At 40.6% G+C, this 21,496-nt stretch overlaps 1 protein-coding gene across 2 annotated transcripts; it reads right to left on the reverse strand.

Moving 5' to 3' along the window:
* Window positions 1-1,791: 1,791 nt before the first annotated feature.
* On the reverse strand, window positions 1,792-15,258 carry LOC118938859 (uncharacterized). Of its 2 annotated transcripts, none has more exons than XM_090228933.1 (6): window positions 14,630-15,258; window positions 8,510-8,581; window positions 7,903-8,022; window positions 7,436-7,489; window positions 7,196-7,279; window positions 1,792-3,229 (listed from the first exon to the last, which is right to left on the reverse strand). In XM_090228933.1, exons 1-6 carry the CDS (start codon window positions 14,831-14,833, stop codon window positions 3,131-3,133), a joined length of 633 nt encoding a protein of 210 aa, XP_090085059.1. In that variant the 5' UTR covers window positions 14,834-15,258; the 3' UTR covers window positions 1,792-3,130. The 2 variants fall into 2 exon arrangements, with proteins under 2 accessions (XP_090085059.1, XP_090085058.1); XM_090228932.1 differs by having other exon boundaries at window positions 8,510-8,737; window positions 14,630-15,247.
* Window positions 15,259-21,496: the final 6,238 nt, after the last annotated feature.

Below are 21,496 nucleotides of genomic sequence, written 5' to 3' on the forward strand. Positions count from 1 at the left end.
GTGACCTGAACAATTCACAGGTTGTATATTTTGTCATAATATTTCAACGTTTGTTTTTGGACTGATGCCCGAGTGAGCATTCTCCTTCAACGCATCGTCTATGAGCGCTGATGAAGATTTCATCAAAAGTGCATTACAGTGGCTTGGAAATACAATGCTATTCAACAGGAGATAAATAAAATGCAGTATAACGTTAGCTAGCTAGCTAAGATTGAGCGGGAGCACACTTGATTTTTTCAAAAACTAGCTAACGTTAGCATTGCTAGCTATTTTAGACAAAAGTCGCTAGCTTTTATTATGACAACATTGCCATCTGTCTAAAGTAAATTTGACGACACGATAATGCGGGCAAAGTTGTTTTCCTACTAAATATTTTGACAACTTCCCCAATGAATGACTTGTCACAACTTTTAGGCCACCACTATCGCACTATAGCTTTCATAACAATGGCATGACACGCAGGTGCAACCTTTGAATAGAAATAACAATGGAGGGAGGAAACAGGGAAACTCCACTCCGGAACTTCCATCAGGCCTCTGCCCGGAATTGGAATCTTCGAGTGATTAAATCATCTTTGGAATCTTTGGAATCTTTGTCCTTGTCCTAGTTCTTAGCTTCATCCTGTTTAGAATAGTAGATTGGTTCCAGTGTAGATACCAGGTCCTACTCCGTAGGTAGAATTTCACATACAACCATAGAATTTAACATACGAACTGATTTATAGAATCTCTTGAGTACAAACTGGGATACCCCCTTCTTCCCGGTCTCTCCCTCTCTTCCCGGTCTCTCCCTCTCTTCCCGGTCTCTCCCTCTCTTCCCGGTCTCTCCCTCTCTACACACAGGTCCACAGGAGAAGGGTTTTCCACTAGGTTGTAGGATACTGAGCCGTACTGAGTCAGGTGTTGCAGGCGTCTCTTTTTATTGATACACAGGTTTAAATACAGACGTAATACATTCATTGGCCTCAGTGTGGTTTTTTTGTGTGTTTTTTTTTACAGACAGGGTTTTCATTAAAAAAAGAATGAAAAAACATCCATTGATATGCTGGCGTGATAAATCTACAGTTGAACGGCTGCATTCACTGTCACAGATTAGACCTTTCACTGAAAGTACAGACAATCTGGAGAAAACACACGTTTTCCTATGGCTTTACTTCAAATAAAGTAATATAGTCCTGTGGGAGAGCAACACTCCAGAGAAGCATATGGAATATATACACAGTACACAAGAACATGTAGTACTAGCAGTAATATAGTCCTGTAGGAGAGCAACACTCCAGAGAACCATATGGAATATATACACAGTACACAAGAACATGTAGTACTAGCAGTAATATAGTCCTGTAGGAGAGCAACACTCCAGAGAACCATATGGAATATATACACAGTACACAAGAACATGCAGTACTAGCAGTAATATAACATATAGTACTAGTAGTAACATAACATGTAGTACTAGTAGTAACAGAACATGTAGTACTAGTAGTAACATAACATGTAGTACTAGTAGTAACATAACATGTAGTACTAGTAGTAACAGAACATGTAGTACTAGTAGTAACAGAACATGTAGTACTAGTAGTAACAGAACATGTAGTACTAGTAGTAACAGAACATGCAGTACTAGTAGTAACAGAACATGCAGTACTAGTAGTAACAGAACATGCAGTACTAGTAGTAACAGAACATGCAGTACTAGTAGTAACATAACATGTTGTACTAGTAGTAACAAAACATGTAGTACTAGTAGTAACAGAACATGCAGTACTAGTAGTAACAGAACATGCAGTACTAGTAGTAACAGAACATGCAGTACTAGTAGTAACATAACATGTAGTACTAGTATTAACAGCCCATGTAGTACTAGTAGTAACAGAACATGTAGTACTAGTAGTAACATAACATGTAGTACTAGTAGTAACATAACATGTAGTACTAGCAGTAACATAACATATAGTACTAGTAGTAACATAACATATAGTACTAGTAGTAACATAACATGTAGTACTAGTAGTAAGATAACATGTAGTACTAGTAGTAATATAACATGTAGTACTAGTAGTAATATAACATGTAGTACTAGTAGTAATATAACATATAGTACTAGTAGTAACAGAACATGCAGTACTAGTAGTAACATAACATATAGTACTAGTAGTAACAGAACATGCAGTACTAGTAGTAACATAACATATAGTACTAGTAGTAACAGAACATGTAGTACTAGCAGTAACAGACCATGTAGTACTAGCAGTAATATAACATATAGTACTAGTAGTAACATAACATGTAGTACTAGTAGTAACAGAACATGTAGTACTAGCAGTAATATAACATATAGTACTAGTAGTAACATAACATATAGTACTAGTAGTAACATAACATGTAGTACTAGTAGTAACATAACATATAGTACTAGTAGTAACAGAACATGTAGTACTAGTAGTAACATAACATGTAGTACTAGTAGTAACATAACATGTAGTACTAGTAGTAATATAACATGTAGTACTAGTAGTAACAGAACATGCAGTACTAGTAGTAACATAACATATAGTACTAGCAGTAATATAACATATAGTACTAGTAGTAACATAACATGCAGTACTAGTAGTAACAGAACATGTAGTACTAGTAGTAACAGAACATGTAGTACTAGTAGTAACAGAACATGTAGTACTAGTAGTAACAGAACATGTAGTACTAGTAGTAACAGAACATGTAGTACTAGTAGTAACAGAACATGTAGTACTAGTAGTAACAGAACATGTAGTACTAGCAGTAACATAACATGTAGTACTAGCAGTAACAGAACATGTAGTACTAGTAGTAACATAACAAATATTCTCCCCAACTGAATATTGGACAAGTTCAACATTCCAAGTCAATCAAATTGTTTACAGTTATCCAAAGTAGATGAAGAAATAGACAAACAACAGGGGACGTGTCAGAACATGTCTATGGGAATATGGCTACAAGCAACGACAGCTCACGAGGGTAAAACCAGTAAATGTGACATCAAGACGGTAAATGTAGTCACTGTAACGCAGGACTGTGTATATGTAGTCACGGTAACGCGTGTGTCTGTGTGTGTGTGTGTGTGTGTTGTTCCTGGCGGTCCGATTATTTCCTCAGTTCCTGCGGAGGCCACTCCCCTGAATGTAGTCCTCCAGACCCTGTAGCTCTACCATGGCCTTGTCCAGAGTCGCCCTCTCGGACAGCTCAACCACCTGCACAACCATAGATGGAACAGACGAGATGGTGTTAGCTGGAGGAACCTGTCTGTGCTTCTGCTTCGCTCTTTGGGTTTAGGCTGGGTAACTATAGAGACCGTTAGGCTGGGTAACTGTAGAGACCGTTAGGCTGGGTAACTGTAGAGACCGTTAGGCTGGGTAACTGTAGAGACCGTTAGGCTGGGTAACTATAGAGACCGTTAGGCTGGGTAACTATAGAGACCTTTAGGTTTAGGCTGGGTAACTATGGAGACCTTTAGGTTTAGGCTGGGTAACTACAGAGACCTTTAGGTTTAGGCTGGGTAACTACAGAGACCTTTAGGTTTAGGCTGGGTAACTATAGAGACCGTTAGGCTGGGTAACTGTAGAGACCGTTAGGCTGGGTAACTATAGAGACTGTTAGGCTGGGTAACTATAGAGACCTTTAGGTTTAGGCTGGGTAACTATGGAGACCTTTAGGTTTAGGCTGGGTAACTACAGAGACCTTTAGGTTTAGGCTGGGTAACTATAGAGACCTTTGGGTTTAGGCTGGGTAACTATAGAGACCGTTAGTTTTAGGCTGGGTAACTATAGAGACCTTTGGGTTTAGGCTGGGTAACTATAGAGACCTTTAGGTTTAGGCTGGGTAACTATAGAGACCTTTGGGTTTAGGCTGGGTAACTATAGAGACCGTTAGGTTTAGGCTGGGTAACTATAGAGACCTTTGGGTTTAGGCTGGGTAACTATAGAGACCTTTGGGTTTAGGCTGGGTAACTATAGAGACCGTTAGGTTTAGGCTGGGTAACTATAGAGACCGTTAGGTTTAGGCTGGGTAACTACAGAGACCTTTGGGTTTAGGCTGGGTAACTATAGAGACCGTTAGGCTGGGTAACTATAGAGACCTTTAGGCTGGGTAACTGTAGAGACCTTTGGGTTTAGGCTGGGTAACTACAGAGACCGTTAGGCTGGGAAACTACAGAGACCTTTGAGTTTAGGCTGGGTAACTATAGAGACCTTTGGGTTTAGGCTGGGAAACTACAGAGACCGTTAGGCTGGGTAACTACAGAGACCTTTGAGTTTAGGCTGGGTAACTACAGAGACCTTTAGGCTGGGAAACTACAGAGACCTTTGAGTTTAGGCTGGGAAACTACAGAGACCGTTAGGCTGGGTAACTATAGAGACCTTTGGGTTTAGGCTGGGTAACTACAGATACCGTTAGGCTGGGAAACTACAGAGACCTTTGAGTTTAGGCTGGGTAACTGTAGAGACCTTTAGGTTTAGGCTGGGTAACTGTAGAGACCTTTGGGTTTAGGCTGGGTAACTACAGAGACCTTTAGGTTGGGAAACTACAGAGACCTTTGAGTTTAGGCTGGGTAACTGTAGAGACCTTTGGGTTTAGGCTGGGTAACTACAGAGACCTTTAGGTTTAGGCTGGGTAACTATAGAGACCGTTAGGCTGGGTAACTATAGAGACCTTTGGGTTTAGGCTGGGTAACTATAGAGACCATTAGGCTGGGTAACTGTAGAGACCTTTGGGTTTAGGCTGGGTAACTACAGAGACCTTTAGGCTGGGTAACTACAGAGACCTTTAGACTGGGAAACTGTAGAGACCTTTGGGTTTAGGCTGGGTAACTACAGAGACCTTTAGGCTGGGTAACTACAGAGACCTTTGAGTTTAGGCTGGGAAACTACAGAGACCGTTAGGCTGGGTAACTATAGAGACCTTTGGGTTTAGGCTGGGTAACTACAGATACCTTTGGGTTTAGGCTGGGTAACTATAGAGACAGTTAGGCTGGGTAACTATAGAGACAGTTAGGCTGGGTAACTACAGAGACCTTTAGGCTGGGAAACTACAGAGACCTTTGAGTTTAGGCTGGGAAACTACAGAGACCGTTAGGCTGGGTAACTATAGAGACCTTTGAGTTTAGGCTGGATAACTACAGATACCGTTAGGCTGGGAAACTACAGAGACCTTTGAGTTTAGGCTGGGTAACTGTAGAGACCTTTGGGTTTAGGCTGGGTAACTACAGAGACCGTTAGGCTGGGAAACTACAGAGACCTTTGAGTTTAGGCTGGGTAACTATAGAGACCTTTGGGTTTAGGCTGGGAAACTACAGAGACCGTTAGGCTGGGTAACTACAGAGACCTTTGAGTTTAGGCTGGGTAACTACAGAGACCTTTAGGCTGGGAAACTACAGAGACCTTTGAGTTTAGGCTGGGAAACTACAGAGACCGTTAGGCTGGGTAACTATAGAGACCTTTGGGTTTAGGCTGGGTAACTACAGATACCGTTAGGCTGGGAAACTACAGAGACCTTTGAGTTTAGGCTGGGTAACTGTAGAGACCTTTAGGTTTAGGCTGGGTAACTGTAGAGACCTTTGGGTTTAGGCTGGGTAACTACAGAGACCTTTAGGTTGGGAAACTACAGAGACCTTTGAGTTTAGGCTGGGTAACTGTAGAGACCTTTGGGTTTAGGCTGGGTAACTACAGAGACCTTTAGGTTTAGGCTGGGTAACTATAGAGACCGTTAGGCTGGGTAACTATAGAGACCTTTGGGTTTAGGCTGGGTAACTATAGAGACCATTAGGCTGGGTAACTGTAGAGACCTTTGGGTTTAGGCTGGGTAACTACAGAGACCTTTAGGCTGGGTAACTACAGAGACCTTTGAGTTTAGGCTGGGTAACTACAGAGACCTTTAGGCTGGGAAACTGTAGAGACCTTTGGGTTTAGGCTGGGTAACTACAGAGACCTTTAGGCTGGGTAACTACAGAGACCTTTGAGTTTAGGCTGGGAAACTACAGAGACCGTTAGGCTGGGTAACTATAGAGACCTTTGGGTTTAGGCTGGGTAACTACAGATACCTTTGGGTTTAGGCTGGGTAACTATAGAGACAGTTAGGCTGGGTAACTATAGAGACAGTTAGGCTGGGTAACTACAGAGACCTTTAGGCTGGGAAACTACAGAGACCTTTGAGTTTAGGCTGGGAAACTACAGAGACCGTTAGGCTGGGTAACTATAGAGACCTTTGAGTTTAGGCTGGATAACTACAGATACCGTTAGGCTGGGAAACTACAGAGACCTTTGAGTTTAGGCTGGGTAACTGTAGAGACCTTTGGGTTTAGGCTGGGTAACTACAGAGACCGTTAGGCTGGGAAACTACAGAGACCTTTGAGTTTAGGCTGGGTAACTATAGAGACCTTTGGGTTTAGGCTGGGAAACTACAGAGACCGTTAGGCTGGGTAACTACAGAGACCTTTGAGTTTAGGCTGGGTAACTACAGAGACCTTTAGGCTGGGAAACTACAGAGACCTTTGAGTTTAGGCTGGGAAACTACAGAGACCGTTAGGCTGGGTAACTATAGAGACCTTTGGGTTTAGGCTGGGTAACTACAGATACCGTTAGGCTGGGAAACTACAGAGACCTTTGAGTTTAGGCTGGGTAACTGTAGAGACCTTTAGGTTTAGGCTGGGTAACTGTAGAGACCTTTGGGTTTAGGCTGGGTAACTACAGAGACCTTTAGGTTGGGAAACTACAGAGACCTTTGAGTTTAGGCTGGGTAACTGTAGAGACCTTTGGGTTTAGGCTGGGTAACTACAGAGACCTTTAGGCTGGGAAACTACAGAGACCTTTGAGTTTAGGCTGGGTAACTACAGAGACCTTTAGGCTGGGAAACTACAGAGACCTTTGGGTTTAGGCTGGGTAACTACAGAGACCTTTAGGCTGGGAAACTGTAGAGACCTTTGAGTTTAGGCTGGGTAACTGTCGAGACCTTTGTGACAACAGTACTTCTGATGTAAAAAACAAAAGGGCCTTCTAAAATAAAAATGGATTGATTGAGGAACCTAGAAACAAGCTATTAAGGCCAGTCCATGACGCGTGCTTGCACAGTGTGTATCTGTAACACACAGTGATGTTCTCTGTAACCCATCTCGAGTGTTATTGATGTGTGATCACTGGTGATTAAGAGGTAATGTGGAACCACACCTTTTTACTGGCTGCCTTCAGTCTCTGCAGCTGCAGTATGGCTGCATCCTTCGACAGCAGCTCCAAATCTTCCTCTATCTTAGACTGGGGAAATAAAACACAATACGTTTAAATATATATATATATTAGGTTATCGTTCATTACCTCATGCTGACGTGTCCCCGTGTGGTTGTTTAATTGCGGTTGAAGCTTGTTTTAACGTGCTTTTGTGTTTGATTGTCAGCGCCGTCCTGTGTTTACCTCATTCACTGGCTTCCCAGCAGCTTCCTGGTATAGCTTTTCACAGATCTTTACCTGCAATCAATCAATCAGCCAATCAAACAATCAGCCAATAAAACAATCAGCCAATCAAACAATCAGCCAATCAAACAATCGTATCTATTTAAAAAAAACACAAAAAACATGTACTTTGTCAGATGTTGTCATAAATTGCTTTGACAGATTTAGTGTGAGAGTCTTCTACACAGACACTAGCTGGGTTACAGAGCAGTGTAACATAATCCCTGAAACACAAAAAAAGGGCCACAGGAAATCCTGTCTGTGTTTGAGGCTCTACCGTCATAGAGAGACGGTTCACGCAATTCACATAGGAAGTGTCCCCAAAACAAATGGCACCCTATTTCATATATGGTGCACTACTTTTAACCAGAGCCCTATGGACCCTAGGGTGCCATTTGGGAGGCAGTTATAATGTTTGAGACACTTACTGGGTGAATGCATTCCTTCACTTCATCCAGCAGGCCCCCGAGGTCAGGATAATTTCTGTCTTGTCTCTGGAGAACTTCCCGATAAAAGTCAAGGATTGTGAGCAGGACACAGCCGTGGTACTGGACATGGGAGAGAACAGGAGAATGGACATTGTGTTTAGTAAATGTGCTGCCGAGGTCGAGCACGATGGACATGGTGTCGATGGAACTTCTTCATTGCACTCATTCGTCTCAGACTCATGCAGGATCCCAGAGCACCAACAGATCAATCAATCAAATGTATTTTTTATAAAGCCCTTTTCACATCAGTCGATGTCACACAAAGTGCTTTACAGAAACCCGGTGTAAAACCCCGATGAGCAAGCTATGCAGAGGCAAAAGCACAGTGGCAAAAGTCCCTACAAGTCAGGAACCTAGAGAAGAACCAGGCTTTGAGGGGTGGCCTGTCCCCTTCTGGCTGTACCAGGTAGAAATGAGAAACCTAAAGAGGAGCCAGGCTCTGAGGGGTGGCCTGTCCTCTTCTGGCTGTACCAGGTGGAGATTATAAACCTAGAGAGAGGAACCAGGCTCTGAGGGGTGGCCTGTCTTCTTCTGTGTCAGTCCTTACCTTCTTGTGCTTCTTGATCTTGTCAAAGGTGACTGTCTTTAACAGGATCCTGTCATCATGAGACGTGTTTGTCTGGCTGTACCAGGTGGAGATTATAAACCTAGAGAGGAACCAGGCTCTGAGGGGTGGCCTGTCTTCTTCTGTGTCAGTCCTTACCTTCTTGTGCTTCTTGATCTTGTCAAAGATGACTGTCTTTAACAGGATCCTGTCATCATGAGACGTGTTTGTCTAGTGAAGGAAACAACAGGTACAGTATGTCAATCCACTATACAGACTCATTCACACATGACCCATCAAAATAGAATCTATCTCTGTTTAGCCATTGGGAGTGTAATGACCCATCAAAATATGATCTATCTCTGGTTAGCCATTGAGAGTGCAATGACCCATCAAAAATAGAATATATCTCTGGTTAGCCATTGAGAGTGCAATGACCCATCAAAAATAGAATATATCTCTGGTAAACCATTGGGAGTGTAATGACCCATCAAAAATAGAATCTATCTCTGGTAAACCATTGGGAAGGGTACCCATGATTTGACCACTCAAAAAGCAAAAGCATTGTGACATAAACAACAACAACAACAATAAACACATAAACAAACGTACAGTCAATAACACAATAGAAAGATCTGTGTACAGTGTGTGTAAATGAAGTAAGGTAAGGTAAGGCAATAAATAGGCCAATAGTGGTTAAATAAATGACAATTTAGCAATTAACACTGGAGTGATACAGCATATGCGCAGTTAAGGATGTATAAGTAGGAATACTGGTGTGCAAAAGAGCAGAAAAACAAAAAACACAATGGGGATGAGGTAGGTAGTTGGTTGTAAGGGCTATTTACAGATGGGCTGTGTACAGCTGCAGCGATCGGTAAGCTGCTCTGACAGCTGACGTTTAAAGTTAGTGAGGGAGATATAAGTCTCCAACTTCAGTGATTTTTCCAATTCGTTCCAGTCATTGGAAGCCGAGAACTGGAAGGAAAGGCGGCCAAAAGAGGTGTTGGCTTTGGGGATGACCAGTGCAATATACAGTGCCTTGCGAAAGTATTCGGCCCCCTTGAACTTTGCGACCTTTTGCCACATTTCAGGCTTCAAGCATAAAGATATAAAATTGTATTTTTTTTGTGAAGAATCAACAACAAGTGGGACACAATCATGAAGTGGAACGACATTTATTGGATATTTCAAACTTTTTTAACAAATCAAAAACTGAAAAATTGGGAGTGCAAAATTATTCAGCCCCTTTACTTTCAGTGCAGCAAACTCTCTCCAGAAGTTCAGTGAGGATCTCTGAATGATCCAATGTTGACCTAAATGACTAATGATGATAAATACAATCCACCTGTGTGTAATCAAGTCTCTGTATAAATGCACCTGCACTGTGATAGTCTCAGAGGTCCGTTAAAAGTGCAGAGAGCATCATGAAGAACAAGGAACACACCAGGCAGGTCCGAGATACTGTTGTGAAGAAGTTTAAAGCCGGATTTGGATACAAAAAGATTTCCCAAGCTTTAAACATCCCAAGGAGCACTGTGCAAGCAATAATATTGAAATGGAAGGAGTATCAGACCACTGCAAATCTACCAAGACCTGGCCGTCCCTCTAAACTTTCAGCTCATACAAGGAGAAGACTGATCAGAGATGCAGCCAAGAGGCCCATGATCACTCTGGATGAACTGCAGAGATCTACAGCTGAGGTGGGAGACTCTGTCCATAGGACAACAATCAAGTCGTATATTGCACAAATCTGGCCTTTATGGAAGAGTGGCAAGAAGAAAGCCATTTCTTAAAGATATCCATAAAAAGTGTATTTTAAAGTTTGCCACACGCCACCTGGGAGACACACCAAACATGGGCTCTGGTCAGATGAAACCAAAATTGAACTTTTTGGCAACAATGAAAAACGTTATGTTTGGCGTAAAAGCAACACAGCTGAACACACCATCCCCACTGTCAAACATGGTGGTGGCAGCATCATGGTTTGGGCCTGCTTTTCTTCAGCAGGGACAGGGAAGATGGTTAAAATTGATGGGAAGATGGATGGAGCCAAATACAGGACCATTCTGGAAGAAAACCTGATGGAGTCTGCAAAAGACCTGAGACTGGGACGGAGATTTGTCTTCCAACAAGACAATGATCCAAAACATAAAGCAAAATCTACAATGGAATGGTTAGAATGTGTTAGAATGGCCAAGTCAAAGTCCAGACCTGAATCCAATCAAGAATCTGTGGAAAGAACTGAAAACTGCTGTTCACAAATGCTCTCCATCCAACCTCACTGAGCTCGAGCTGTTTTGCAAGGAGGAATGGGAAAAAATGTCAGTCTCTCGATGTGCAAAACTGAAAGAGACATACCCCAAGCGACTTACAGCTGTAATCGCAGCAAAAGGTGGCGCTACAAAGTATTAACTTAATAATAATTTTGCACGCCCAATTTTTCAGTTTTTGATTTGTTAAAAAAGTTTGAAATATCCAATAAATGTCGTTCCACTTCATGATTGTGTCCCACTTGTTGTTGATTCTTCACAAAAAAATACAGTTTTATATCTTTATGTTTGAAGCCTGAAATGTGGCAAAAGGTCGCAAAGTTCAAGGGGGCCGAATACTTTCGCAAGGCACTGTACCTGCTGGAACGCGTGCTACGGGTGGGTGTTGCTATGGTGACCAGTGAGCTGAGATAAGGCGGAGCTTTACCTAGCAAAGACCAACGAGAGCATACAGGTCGCAGTGGTAGGTAGTATATGGGGCTTTGGTGACAAAACGGATGGCACTGTGATAGAATGCATCAAAATGGCTAAGCAGAGTGTTGGAGACTATTTTGAAAATGACATCACCGAAGTCAAGGATCGGTAGGATAGTCAGTTTTACGAGGGTATGTTTGGCAGCATGAGTGAAGGAGGCTTTGTTTGCGAAATAGGAAGCCGATTCTAGATTTAACTTTGGATTGGAGATGCTTAATGTGAGTCTGGATGGAGAGTTTACAGTCTAGCCAGACACCTAGGTATTTGTAGTTGTCCACATATTCTAAGTCAGAACCGTCCAGAGTAGTCATGCTAGACGGGCAGGTGGGTGTGGGCAGCGATCGGTTGAAGAGCATGCATTTCGTTTTACTAGCATTTAAGAGCAGTTGGAGGCCATGGAAGGAGTGTTGTATGGCATTGAAGCTCGTTTTTAGGTTTGTTAGCACAGTGTCCAAAGAAGGGCCAGATGTGTATGGAATGGTGTCGTCTGCATAGAGGTGGATCAAAGAATCACCCGCACCAAGAGCAACATCATTGATATATACAGAGAAAAGAGTCGGCCCGAGAATTGAACCCTGTGGCACCCCCATAGAGACTGCCAGAGACAACAGGCCCTCCGATTTGACACATTGAACTCTGTCTGCGAAGTAGTTGGTGAACCAGGCGAGGCAATCATTAGAGAAACCAAGGCTGTTCAGTCTGCCGATAAGAATACGGTGATTGACAGAGTCGAAAGCCTTGGCCAGGTCGATGAAGACGGCTGCACAGTTCCTGTCTTTTATCTATGGCGGTTATGATATCGTTTAGAGCCTTGAGCGTGGCTGAGGTGCACCCGTGACCAGCTCGGAAACCAGATTGCATAGCGGAGAAGGTACGGTGGGATTGGAAATGGTCAGTGATCTGTTTGTTGACTTGGCTTTCGAAGACTTTAGAAAGGCAGGGCAGGATGGAAAGGTAAAAGCTCTAACTGTTTGGGCACCTGGATAGCATGACAGAACTCTGCAGGTTATCTCTACAGTAGATTGCAATGCCACCCCCTTCAGCAGTTCTGTCTTGACAGAAAATTTTGTAGTTGGGGATGGAATCCTACATTGTCTTTGGGGGAGAGTTCCTGATGTACAGTATACTGTATATATAGATATATATACAGTAGTGTACTGATGAAGACAGTATATATAGAGAGATATACAGTAGTTTGCTGATGAAGACAGTATATATAGAGAGATATACAGTCGTCTACTGATGAAGACAGTATATATATAGAGAGATATACAGTAGTCTACTGATGAAGACAGTATATATATAGAGAGATATACAGTAGTCTACTGATGAAGTCAGTATATATAGAGATATACTACAGTAGTCTACTGATGAAGTCAGTATATATAGAGAGATATACAGTAGTCTACTGATGAAGACAGTATATATAGAGATATACTACAGTAGTCTACTGATGAAGACAGTATATATAGAGAGAGATATACAGTAGTTTACTGATGAAGACAGTATATATAGAGAGATATACAGTAGTCTGCTGATGAAGACAGTATACAGTTGGCAGGTCGATTAGGACATCTACTTTGTGCACGACACAAGTAATTTTTCCAACAATTGTTAACAGACAGATTATTTCACTTATGATTCACTGTATCACAATTCCAGTGGGTCATACACTAAGTTGACTGTGCCCTTAAACAGCTTGGAAAATTCCAGAAAATGATGTCATGGCTGTAGAAAAAATAGAACTGTTTGGCCATAATGACCATCGTTATGTTTGGAGGAAAAAGGGGGAGGCTTGCAAGCCGAAGAACACCATCCCAACCGTGAAGCACGGGGGTGGCAGCATCATGTTGTGGAGGGGCTTTGCTGCAGGAGAGACTGGTGCACTTCACAAAATAGATGGCATCATGAGGCGGAAAAATTATGTGGATATATTGAAGCAACATCTCAAGACATCAGTCAGGAAGTTAAAGCGTGGTTGCAAATGGGTCTTCCAAATGGACAATGACCCCAAGCATACTTCCAAAGTTGTGGCAAAATGGCTTAAGGACAACAAAGTCAAGTTATTGGAGTGGCCATCACAAAGCCCTGACCTCAATCCTATAGAACATATGTGGACAGAACTGAAAAAGCATGTCGAGCAAGGAGACCTACAAACCTGACTCAGTTACACCAGCTCTGTCAGGAGGAATGGGGCCAATATTCACCCAACTTATTGTGGGAAGCTTGTTGAAGGCTACCCAAAATGTTTGACCCAAGTTAAACAATTTAAAGGCAATGCTACCATATACTAATTGAGTGTATGTAAACTTCTGACCCACTGGGAATGTGATGAAATAAATAAAAGCTGAAATAAATAATTCTCTCTACTATTATTCTGACATTTCACATTCTTAAAATAAAGTGGTGATCCTAACTGACCTAAGACAGGACATTTTTACACAGATTAAATGTCAGGAATTGTGAAAAACTGATTTTAAATGTATTTGGCTAAAGTGTATGTAAACTTCCCACTTCAACTGACAGTATATGTAGTTTTCTAATGAAGACAGTATATAGAGAGAGATATACAGTAGTCTACTGATGAAGACAGTGTAAATATAGAGATATACAGTAGTCTATTGATGAAGACAATATATATATATAGAGAGATATACAGTAGTCTATTGATGAAGACAGTATATATAGAGATATACAGTAGTTTACTGATGAAGACAGTATATATAGAGATATACAGTAATCTACTGATGAAGACAGTATATATAGAGATATACAGTAGTCTACTGATGAAGACTACTGATGAAGACAGTATATATAGAGATATACAGTAGTTTACTGATGAAGACAATATATATAGAGAGAGATATACAGTAGTCTACTGATGAAGACAGTATATATAGAGATATACAGTAGTCTACTGATGAAGACAGTATATATATAGAGATAAACAGTAGTCTACTGATGAAGACAATATATATATAGAGAGAGATATACAGTAGTCTACTGATGAAGACAATATATATAGAGAGAGATATACAGTAGTCTACTGATGAAGACAGTATATATATAGAGATATACAGTAGTCTACTGATGAAGACAGTGTATATATATAGAGATATACAGTAGTCTACTGATGAAGACAGTATATATATAGAGATATACAGTAGTCTACTGATGAAGACAGTATATATATAGAGATATACAGTAGTCTACTGATGAAGACAGTATATATATAGAGATATACAGTAGTCTACTGATGAAGACAGTATATATAGAGATATATACAGTAGTCTACTGATGAAGACAGTATATATAGAGATATACAGCAGTCTACTGATGAAGACAGTATGTGTAACTACAGTTGGTCAGTACTTACGAAGTCTTTCTGGACTTCCTGGATCAGCTCCTGCAGTTTGGCCAGGTCCACACAGTGAGAGAACCTGTTCTTCCCACACACCCTGGACCGGGCTCTGGACCGGGCCTCCCTCTGGACCCGGGAAGTAGCACAGTCCTGACCCATAACAGCCAGAAGGAGAACCAGCAGCAGAGAGAACGGGACCACACTGGACAAACTGGGCATATTTATACTGGATCAACTGGTGCCTGCTTCGACTGGTTCAACTTGTGCCTGCTTCGACTGGATCAACTGGTGCCTGCTTCGATTGGATCAACTGGTGCCTGCTTCGACTGGGTCAACTGCTCACCTTGTCTCTATCTGAATCACCTGGTCACCTGGTTCGTTCAATTTCTGTTTGAATCACCTGATTCAAATGACCTGCCAAATATCTGACCTACAGCACATACAGGATCTGATTCACTGAATCTCTGAATCACTGATGTACAATCGACTCACTGAGTTTCCTACTCTACTAACTGACTGATTGAAAGACTGACTGAGCAAATGATTCCCTTCTTCTTCCCGTCCTCTCAGCAGGTGAGTCAGTCAGGTCTGCTCTGTTCTCCGCAGGTGAAATCTCTGTGGGTCTGGCATTCCTCTCTACAGTCACTACTAACCTTTATACGCTGCCATAGCTCCTCCTGATGATGTAACATTACACACACACACACAAACACACCTAAACGTGCACACATCTCCCTCCCTCCCTCCCTCCCTCCCTCCCTCCCTCCCTCCCTCCCTCCCTCTTTCACTGCATGTTGTCATTCTGCTCTCTGGAATGTGCAACCTGACAACAGAATGGTTGGTGTCCCGTTGAAACCTGAGGTGGGCAGATATTCTATCCCTTTGTTCATTCCTGTGGATCCACTCTGGTGTCCGGGTCCTGAGAAGCTGTACTCTGTACAGTGCAGGACAAAACACCAAACAACTACATTGCGCATCATAACAGACAGTGTATGTACGTTTATCATGTCTTCACGTATCAGGGTTGCAGTTACAACGTGACACAAGCGAAAGGTGTGTGTGGACTCGAGGACGATTTAACCAGGTCATGACATTTGAAGGCGTTTGCTTTGAATACGGCGTCCTAGATTCTATTTGCTGATGAAACCACAAGTAACGTGCTTTTCTTCAACAAATAGTTGTAATGAAACAAGAATTTAGTTGCACAATCAGCACACACCCAGAACTGTTTACAATGCAAACACCTGAATTAAATATCACTGCCAAATATTGATTGATTGATAATTGATTGTGGATATTGTGGTGAGGAGAACGATTAGATCTAACTCGTTAAGATGTTTAGATGTTGGTGGCCTGCTCTGCCTGTTCAGTCTCAGAGACAGAGACAGTGATGTTGGTGGCCTGCACGGCCTGTTCGGAGACAGAGACAGTGATGTTGGTGGCCTGCTCTGCCTGTTCAGCCTCAGAGACAGTGATGTTGGTAGCCTGCTCGGCCTGTTCAGCCTCAGAGACAGAGACATTGATGTTGGTGGCCTGCACGGCTGGCTCAGCCTCAGAGACAGAGACAGTGATGTTGGTGGCCTGCTCTGCCTGCTCAGCCTCAGAGACAGAGACAGTGATGTTGGTGGCCTGCTCAGCCTGTTCAGCCTCAGAGACAGAGACAGTGATGTTGGTGGCCTGCTCGGCCTATTCAGCCTCAGAGACAGAGACAGTGATGTTGGTGGCCTGCTCGGCCTGCTCAGCCTCAGAGACAGAGACAGAGATGTTGGTGGCCTGCTCGGCCTGCTCAGCCTCAGAGACAGAGACAGTGATGTTGGTGGCCTGCACGGCCTGCTCAGCCTCAGAGACAGAGACAGTGATGTTGGTGGCCTGCTCGTCCTGCTCAGCCTCAGAGACAGAGACAGTGATGCTGGTGGCCTGCTCAGCCTGTTCAGCCTCAGAGACAGAGACAGAGATGTCGGTGGCCTGCTCGGCCTGCTCAGCCTCAGAGACAGAGACAGAGATGTTGGTGGCCTGCTCAGCCTGTTCAGCCTCAGAGACAGAGACAGTGATGTTGGTGGCCTGCTCGGCCTGTTCAGCCTCAGAGACAGAGACAGTGATGTTGGTGGCCTGCTCAGCCTGTTCAGCCTCAGAGACAGAGACAGTGATGTTGGTGGCCTGCTCGGCCTGTTCAGCCTCAGAGACAGAGACAGTGATGTTGGTGGCCTGCTCGGCCTGTTCAGCCTCAGAGACAGAGACAGTGATGTTGGTGGCCTGCTCAGCCTGTTCAGCCTCAGAGACAGAGACAGTGATGTTGGTGGCCTGCTCAGCCTGTTCAGCCTCAGAGACAGAGACAGTGATGTTGGTGGCCTGCTCGGCCTGCTCAGCCTCAGAGACAGAGACAGTGATGACTCGGTCATAACGTCAGCCGGGTTTTAAAGCAGTGCTGGTGTAGCAGAAAGATGTTGTGGTAACAAGGTGTGGGGTTGTGGACCCGTAATCTACTTTCCTATGAGAATGAAGTGTGTGTGTGTGTTGGGGGGCTTTTAGAGTGATTCACATGCGTCAGTCAGTCGGCCTCATTTCAATGTTCCTATGCAGCCACATAGCTGCCCACTTCTGAGTTGGCAAATACTCTGACAACAGGTAGTTGTTGGCATTATGGACTTGTTGTTGTCTCTAAAGTAGACCAGGGTTGTTGTTGTCTCTAAAGTAGACCAGGGTTGTTGTTGTCTCTAAAGTAGACCAGGTTGTTGTTGTCTCTAAAGTAGACCAGGTTGTTGTTGTCTCTAAAGTAGACCAGGTTGTTGTTGTCTCTAAAGTAGACCAGGTTGTTGTTGGCTCTAAGTAGACCAGGTTGTTGTTGTCTCTAAGTAGACCAGGTTGTTGTTGGCTCTAAGTAGACCAGGTTGTTGTTGGCTCTAAAGTAGACCAGGTTGTTGTTGGCTCTAAAGTAGACCAGGTTGTTGTTGGCTCTAAAGTAGACCAGGGATTTTGTTGGCATTATGGACTTGTTGTTGTCTCTAAAGTAGACCAGGTTGATGTTGGCTCTAAAGTAGACCAGGTTGTTGTTGGCTCTAAAGTAGACCAGGTTGTTGTTGGCTCTAAAGTAGACCAGGGTTGTTGTTGTCTCTAAAGTAGACCAGGTTGTTGTTGGCTCTAAAGTAGACCAGGTTGTTGTTGGCCCTAAAGTAGACCAGGTTGTTGTTGTCTCTAAGTAGACCAGGTTGTTGTTGTCTCTAAAGTAGACCAGGTTGTTGTTGTCTCTAAAGTAGACCAGGTTGTTGTTGTCTCTAAAGTAGACCAGGTTGTTGTTGTCTCTAAGTAGACCAGGTTGTTGTTGTCTCTAAAGTAGACCAGGTTGTTGTTGGCTCTAAGTAGACCAGGTTGATGTTGTCTCTAAGTAGACCAGGTTGTTGTTGTCTCTAAAGTAGACCAGGTTGTTGTTGTCTCTAAAGTAGACCAGGTTGTTGTTGGCTCTAAGTAGACCAGGTTGATGTTGTCTCTAAGTAGACCAGGTTGTTGTTGTCATTATGGACTTGTTGTTGTCTCTAAAGTAGACCAGGTTGTTGTTGTCATTATGGACTTGTTGTTGTCTCTAAAGTAGACCAGGTTGTTGTTGGCTCTAAAGTAGACCAGGTTGTTGTTGTCTCTAAGTAGACCAGGTTGTTGTTGTCTCTAAGTAGACCAGGTTGTTGTTGTCTCTAAAGTAGACCAGGTTGTTGTTGTCTCTAAAGTAGACCAGGTTGTTGTTGTCTCTAAAGTAGACCAGGTTGTTGTTGGCCCTAAAGTAGACCAGGTTGTTGTTGTCTCTAAAGTAGACCAGGTTGTTGTTGTCTCTAAAGTAGACCAGGTTGTTGTTGGCCCTAAAGTAGAACAGGTTGTTGTTGGCCCTAAAGTAGACCATGTTGTTGTTGTCTCTAAAGTAGACCAGGTTGTTGTTGTCTCTAAAGTAGACCAGGTTTTTGTTGTCACTAAAGAAGACCAGGTTGTTGTTGGCTCTAAAGTAGACCAGGTTGTTGTTGGCTCTAAAGAAGACCAGGTTGATGTTGGCATTATGAACTTGTTGAACTCTGAAGTAGACCATTGGAATGGCTTCTAGTGCTGTTGTCCTGGCCACGTTACCATAAGGAAGTTCCAATCAACTGATCAACACACAACATTCTGATTTGGATAGTTGATATCTGTTATGTAATCCTAATAAGGGCCTAAAACCTGTTGTTAAACATGTAGGAAGTCACAGCGTGTGTTCTGATTGGCTGTTAAAGTGTAGGCCAAAAGCACCGTACTCTTTTTATTTTTTTAACCAAGCATGTCAGTTAAGAACAAATTCCTACTTACAATGACAGTCTACCCAGGCCAAACCCGGACGACGCTGGGCCAATTGTGCTCCGTCCTTTTGGGACTCACAGGAACAGCCAGTTGTGATACAGCCTGGAATCGAACCAGGGTCTGTAATGACATCACAAGCTCTGAGATGCAGTGCCTTAGACCTCTGCACCACTCGGTAGACCAGACTGGACTATTCCTTCCTGTATTAAATACCTTTATATTGTCTAGTGTATTATATACCTTTATATTGTCTGGTGTATTATATACCTTTATATTGTCTAGTGTATTATATACCTTTATATTGTCTAGTGTATTATGTACCTTTATATTGTATAGTGTATTATATACCTTTATATTGTCTAGTGTATTATATACCTTTATATTGTCTAGTGTATTATATACCTTTATATTGTCTAGTGTATTATATACCTTTATATTGTCTAGTGTATTATATACCTTTATATTGTCTAGTGTATTATGTACCTTTATATTGTCTAGTGTATTATATACCTTTATATTGTCTAGTGTATTATATACCTTTATATTGTCTGGTGTATTATATACCTTTATATTGTCTAGTGTATTATATACCTTTATATTGTCTAGTGTATTATATATCTTTATATTGTCTAGTGTATTATATACCTTTATATTGTCTAGTGTATTATATACCTTTATATTGTCTAGTGTATTATATACCTTTATATTGTCTAGTGTATTATATACCTTTATATTGTCTTTATGATATATTATATACCTTTATATTGTCTAGTGTATTATATACCTTTATATTGTCTAGTGTATTATATACCTTTATATTGTCTAGTGTATTATATACCTTTATATTGTCTAGTGTATTATATATCTTTATATTTTCTTTTGTATTATATACCTTTATATTGTATAGTGTATTATATACCTTTATATTTTCTAGTGTATTATATACCTTTATATTGTCTAGTGTATTATATACCTTTATATTGTCTTTATGATATATTATATACCTTTATATTGTCTAGTGTATTATATACCTTTATATTGTCTTTATGATGTATTACATACCTTTATATTGTCTTTATGATATATTATAGACCTTTATATTGTCTAGTGTATTATATACCTTTATATTGTCTAGTGTATTATATACCTTTATATTGTAAAGTGTATTATATACCTTTATATTGTCTTTATGATGTATTATATACCTTTATATTGTCTAGTGTATTATATACCTTTATATTGTCTTGATGATATATTATATACCTTTATATTGTCTAGTGTATTATATACCTTTACATTGTCTAGTGTATTATATACCTTTATATTGTCTAGTGTATTATATACCTTTATATTGTCTAGTGTATTATATACCTTTATATTGTCTAGTGTATTAAATACCTTTATATTGTCTAGTGTATTATATACCTTTATATTGTCTAGTGTATTATATATCTTTATATTGTCTGGTGTATTATATACCTTTATATTGTCTAGTGTATTATATACCTTTATATTGTCTAGTGTATTATATATCTTTATATTGTCTAGTGTATTATATACCTTTATATTGTCTAGTGTATTATATACCTTTATATTGTCTAGTGTATTATATACCTTTATATTGTCTAGTGTATTATATATCTTTATATTGTCTAGTGTATTATATACCTTTATATTGTCTAGTGTATTATATACCTTTATATTGTCTAGTGTATTATATACCTTTATATTGTCTTTATGATGTATTATATACCTTTATATTGTCTAGTGTATCATATACCTTTATATTGTCTAGTGTATTATATATCTTTATATTGTCTAGTGTATTATATACCTTTATATTGTCTTTATGATGTATTATATACCTTTATATTGTCTTTATGATGTATTATATACCTTTATATTGTCTAGTGTATTATATACCTTTATATTGTCTAGTGTATTATATATCTTTATATTGTCTAGTGTATTATATACCTTTATATTGTCTAGTGTATTATATACCTTTATATTGTCTTTATGATGTATTATATACCTTTATATTGTCTAGTGTATTATATACCTTTATATTGTCTAGTGTATTATATACCTTTATATTGTCTTTATGATGTATTATATACCTTTATATTGTCTAGTGTATTATATACCTTTATATTGTCTAGTGTATTATATACCTTTATATTGTCTAGTGTATTATATATCTTTATATTGTCTGGTGTATTATATACCTTTATATTGTCTAGTGTATTATATACCTTTATATTGTCTAGTGTATTATATATCTTTATATTGTCTAGTGTATTATATACCTTTATATTGTCTAGTGTATTATATACCTTTATATTGTCTAGTGTATTATATACCTTTATATTGTCTTTATGATATATTATATACCTTTATATTGTCTAGTGTATTATATACCTTTATATTGTCTAGTGTATTATATATCTTTATATTGTCTAGTGTATTATATACCTTTATATTGTCTAGTGTATTATATATCTTTATATTGTCTAGTGTATTATATACCTTTATATTGTCTAGTGTATTATATACCTTTACATTGTCTTT

Source organism: Oncorhynchus mykiss, unplaced genomic scaffold (genome assembly GCF_057628025.1).
Source record: "Oncorhynchus mykiss isolate SJ-2025 unplaced genomic scaffold, ASM5762802v1 scaffold106, whole genome shotgun sequence".
NCBI classification, from domain to species: domain Eukaryota; kingdom Metazoa; phylum Chordata; class Actinopteri; order Salmoniformes; family Salmonidae; genus Oncorhynchus; species Oncorhynchus mykiss.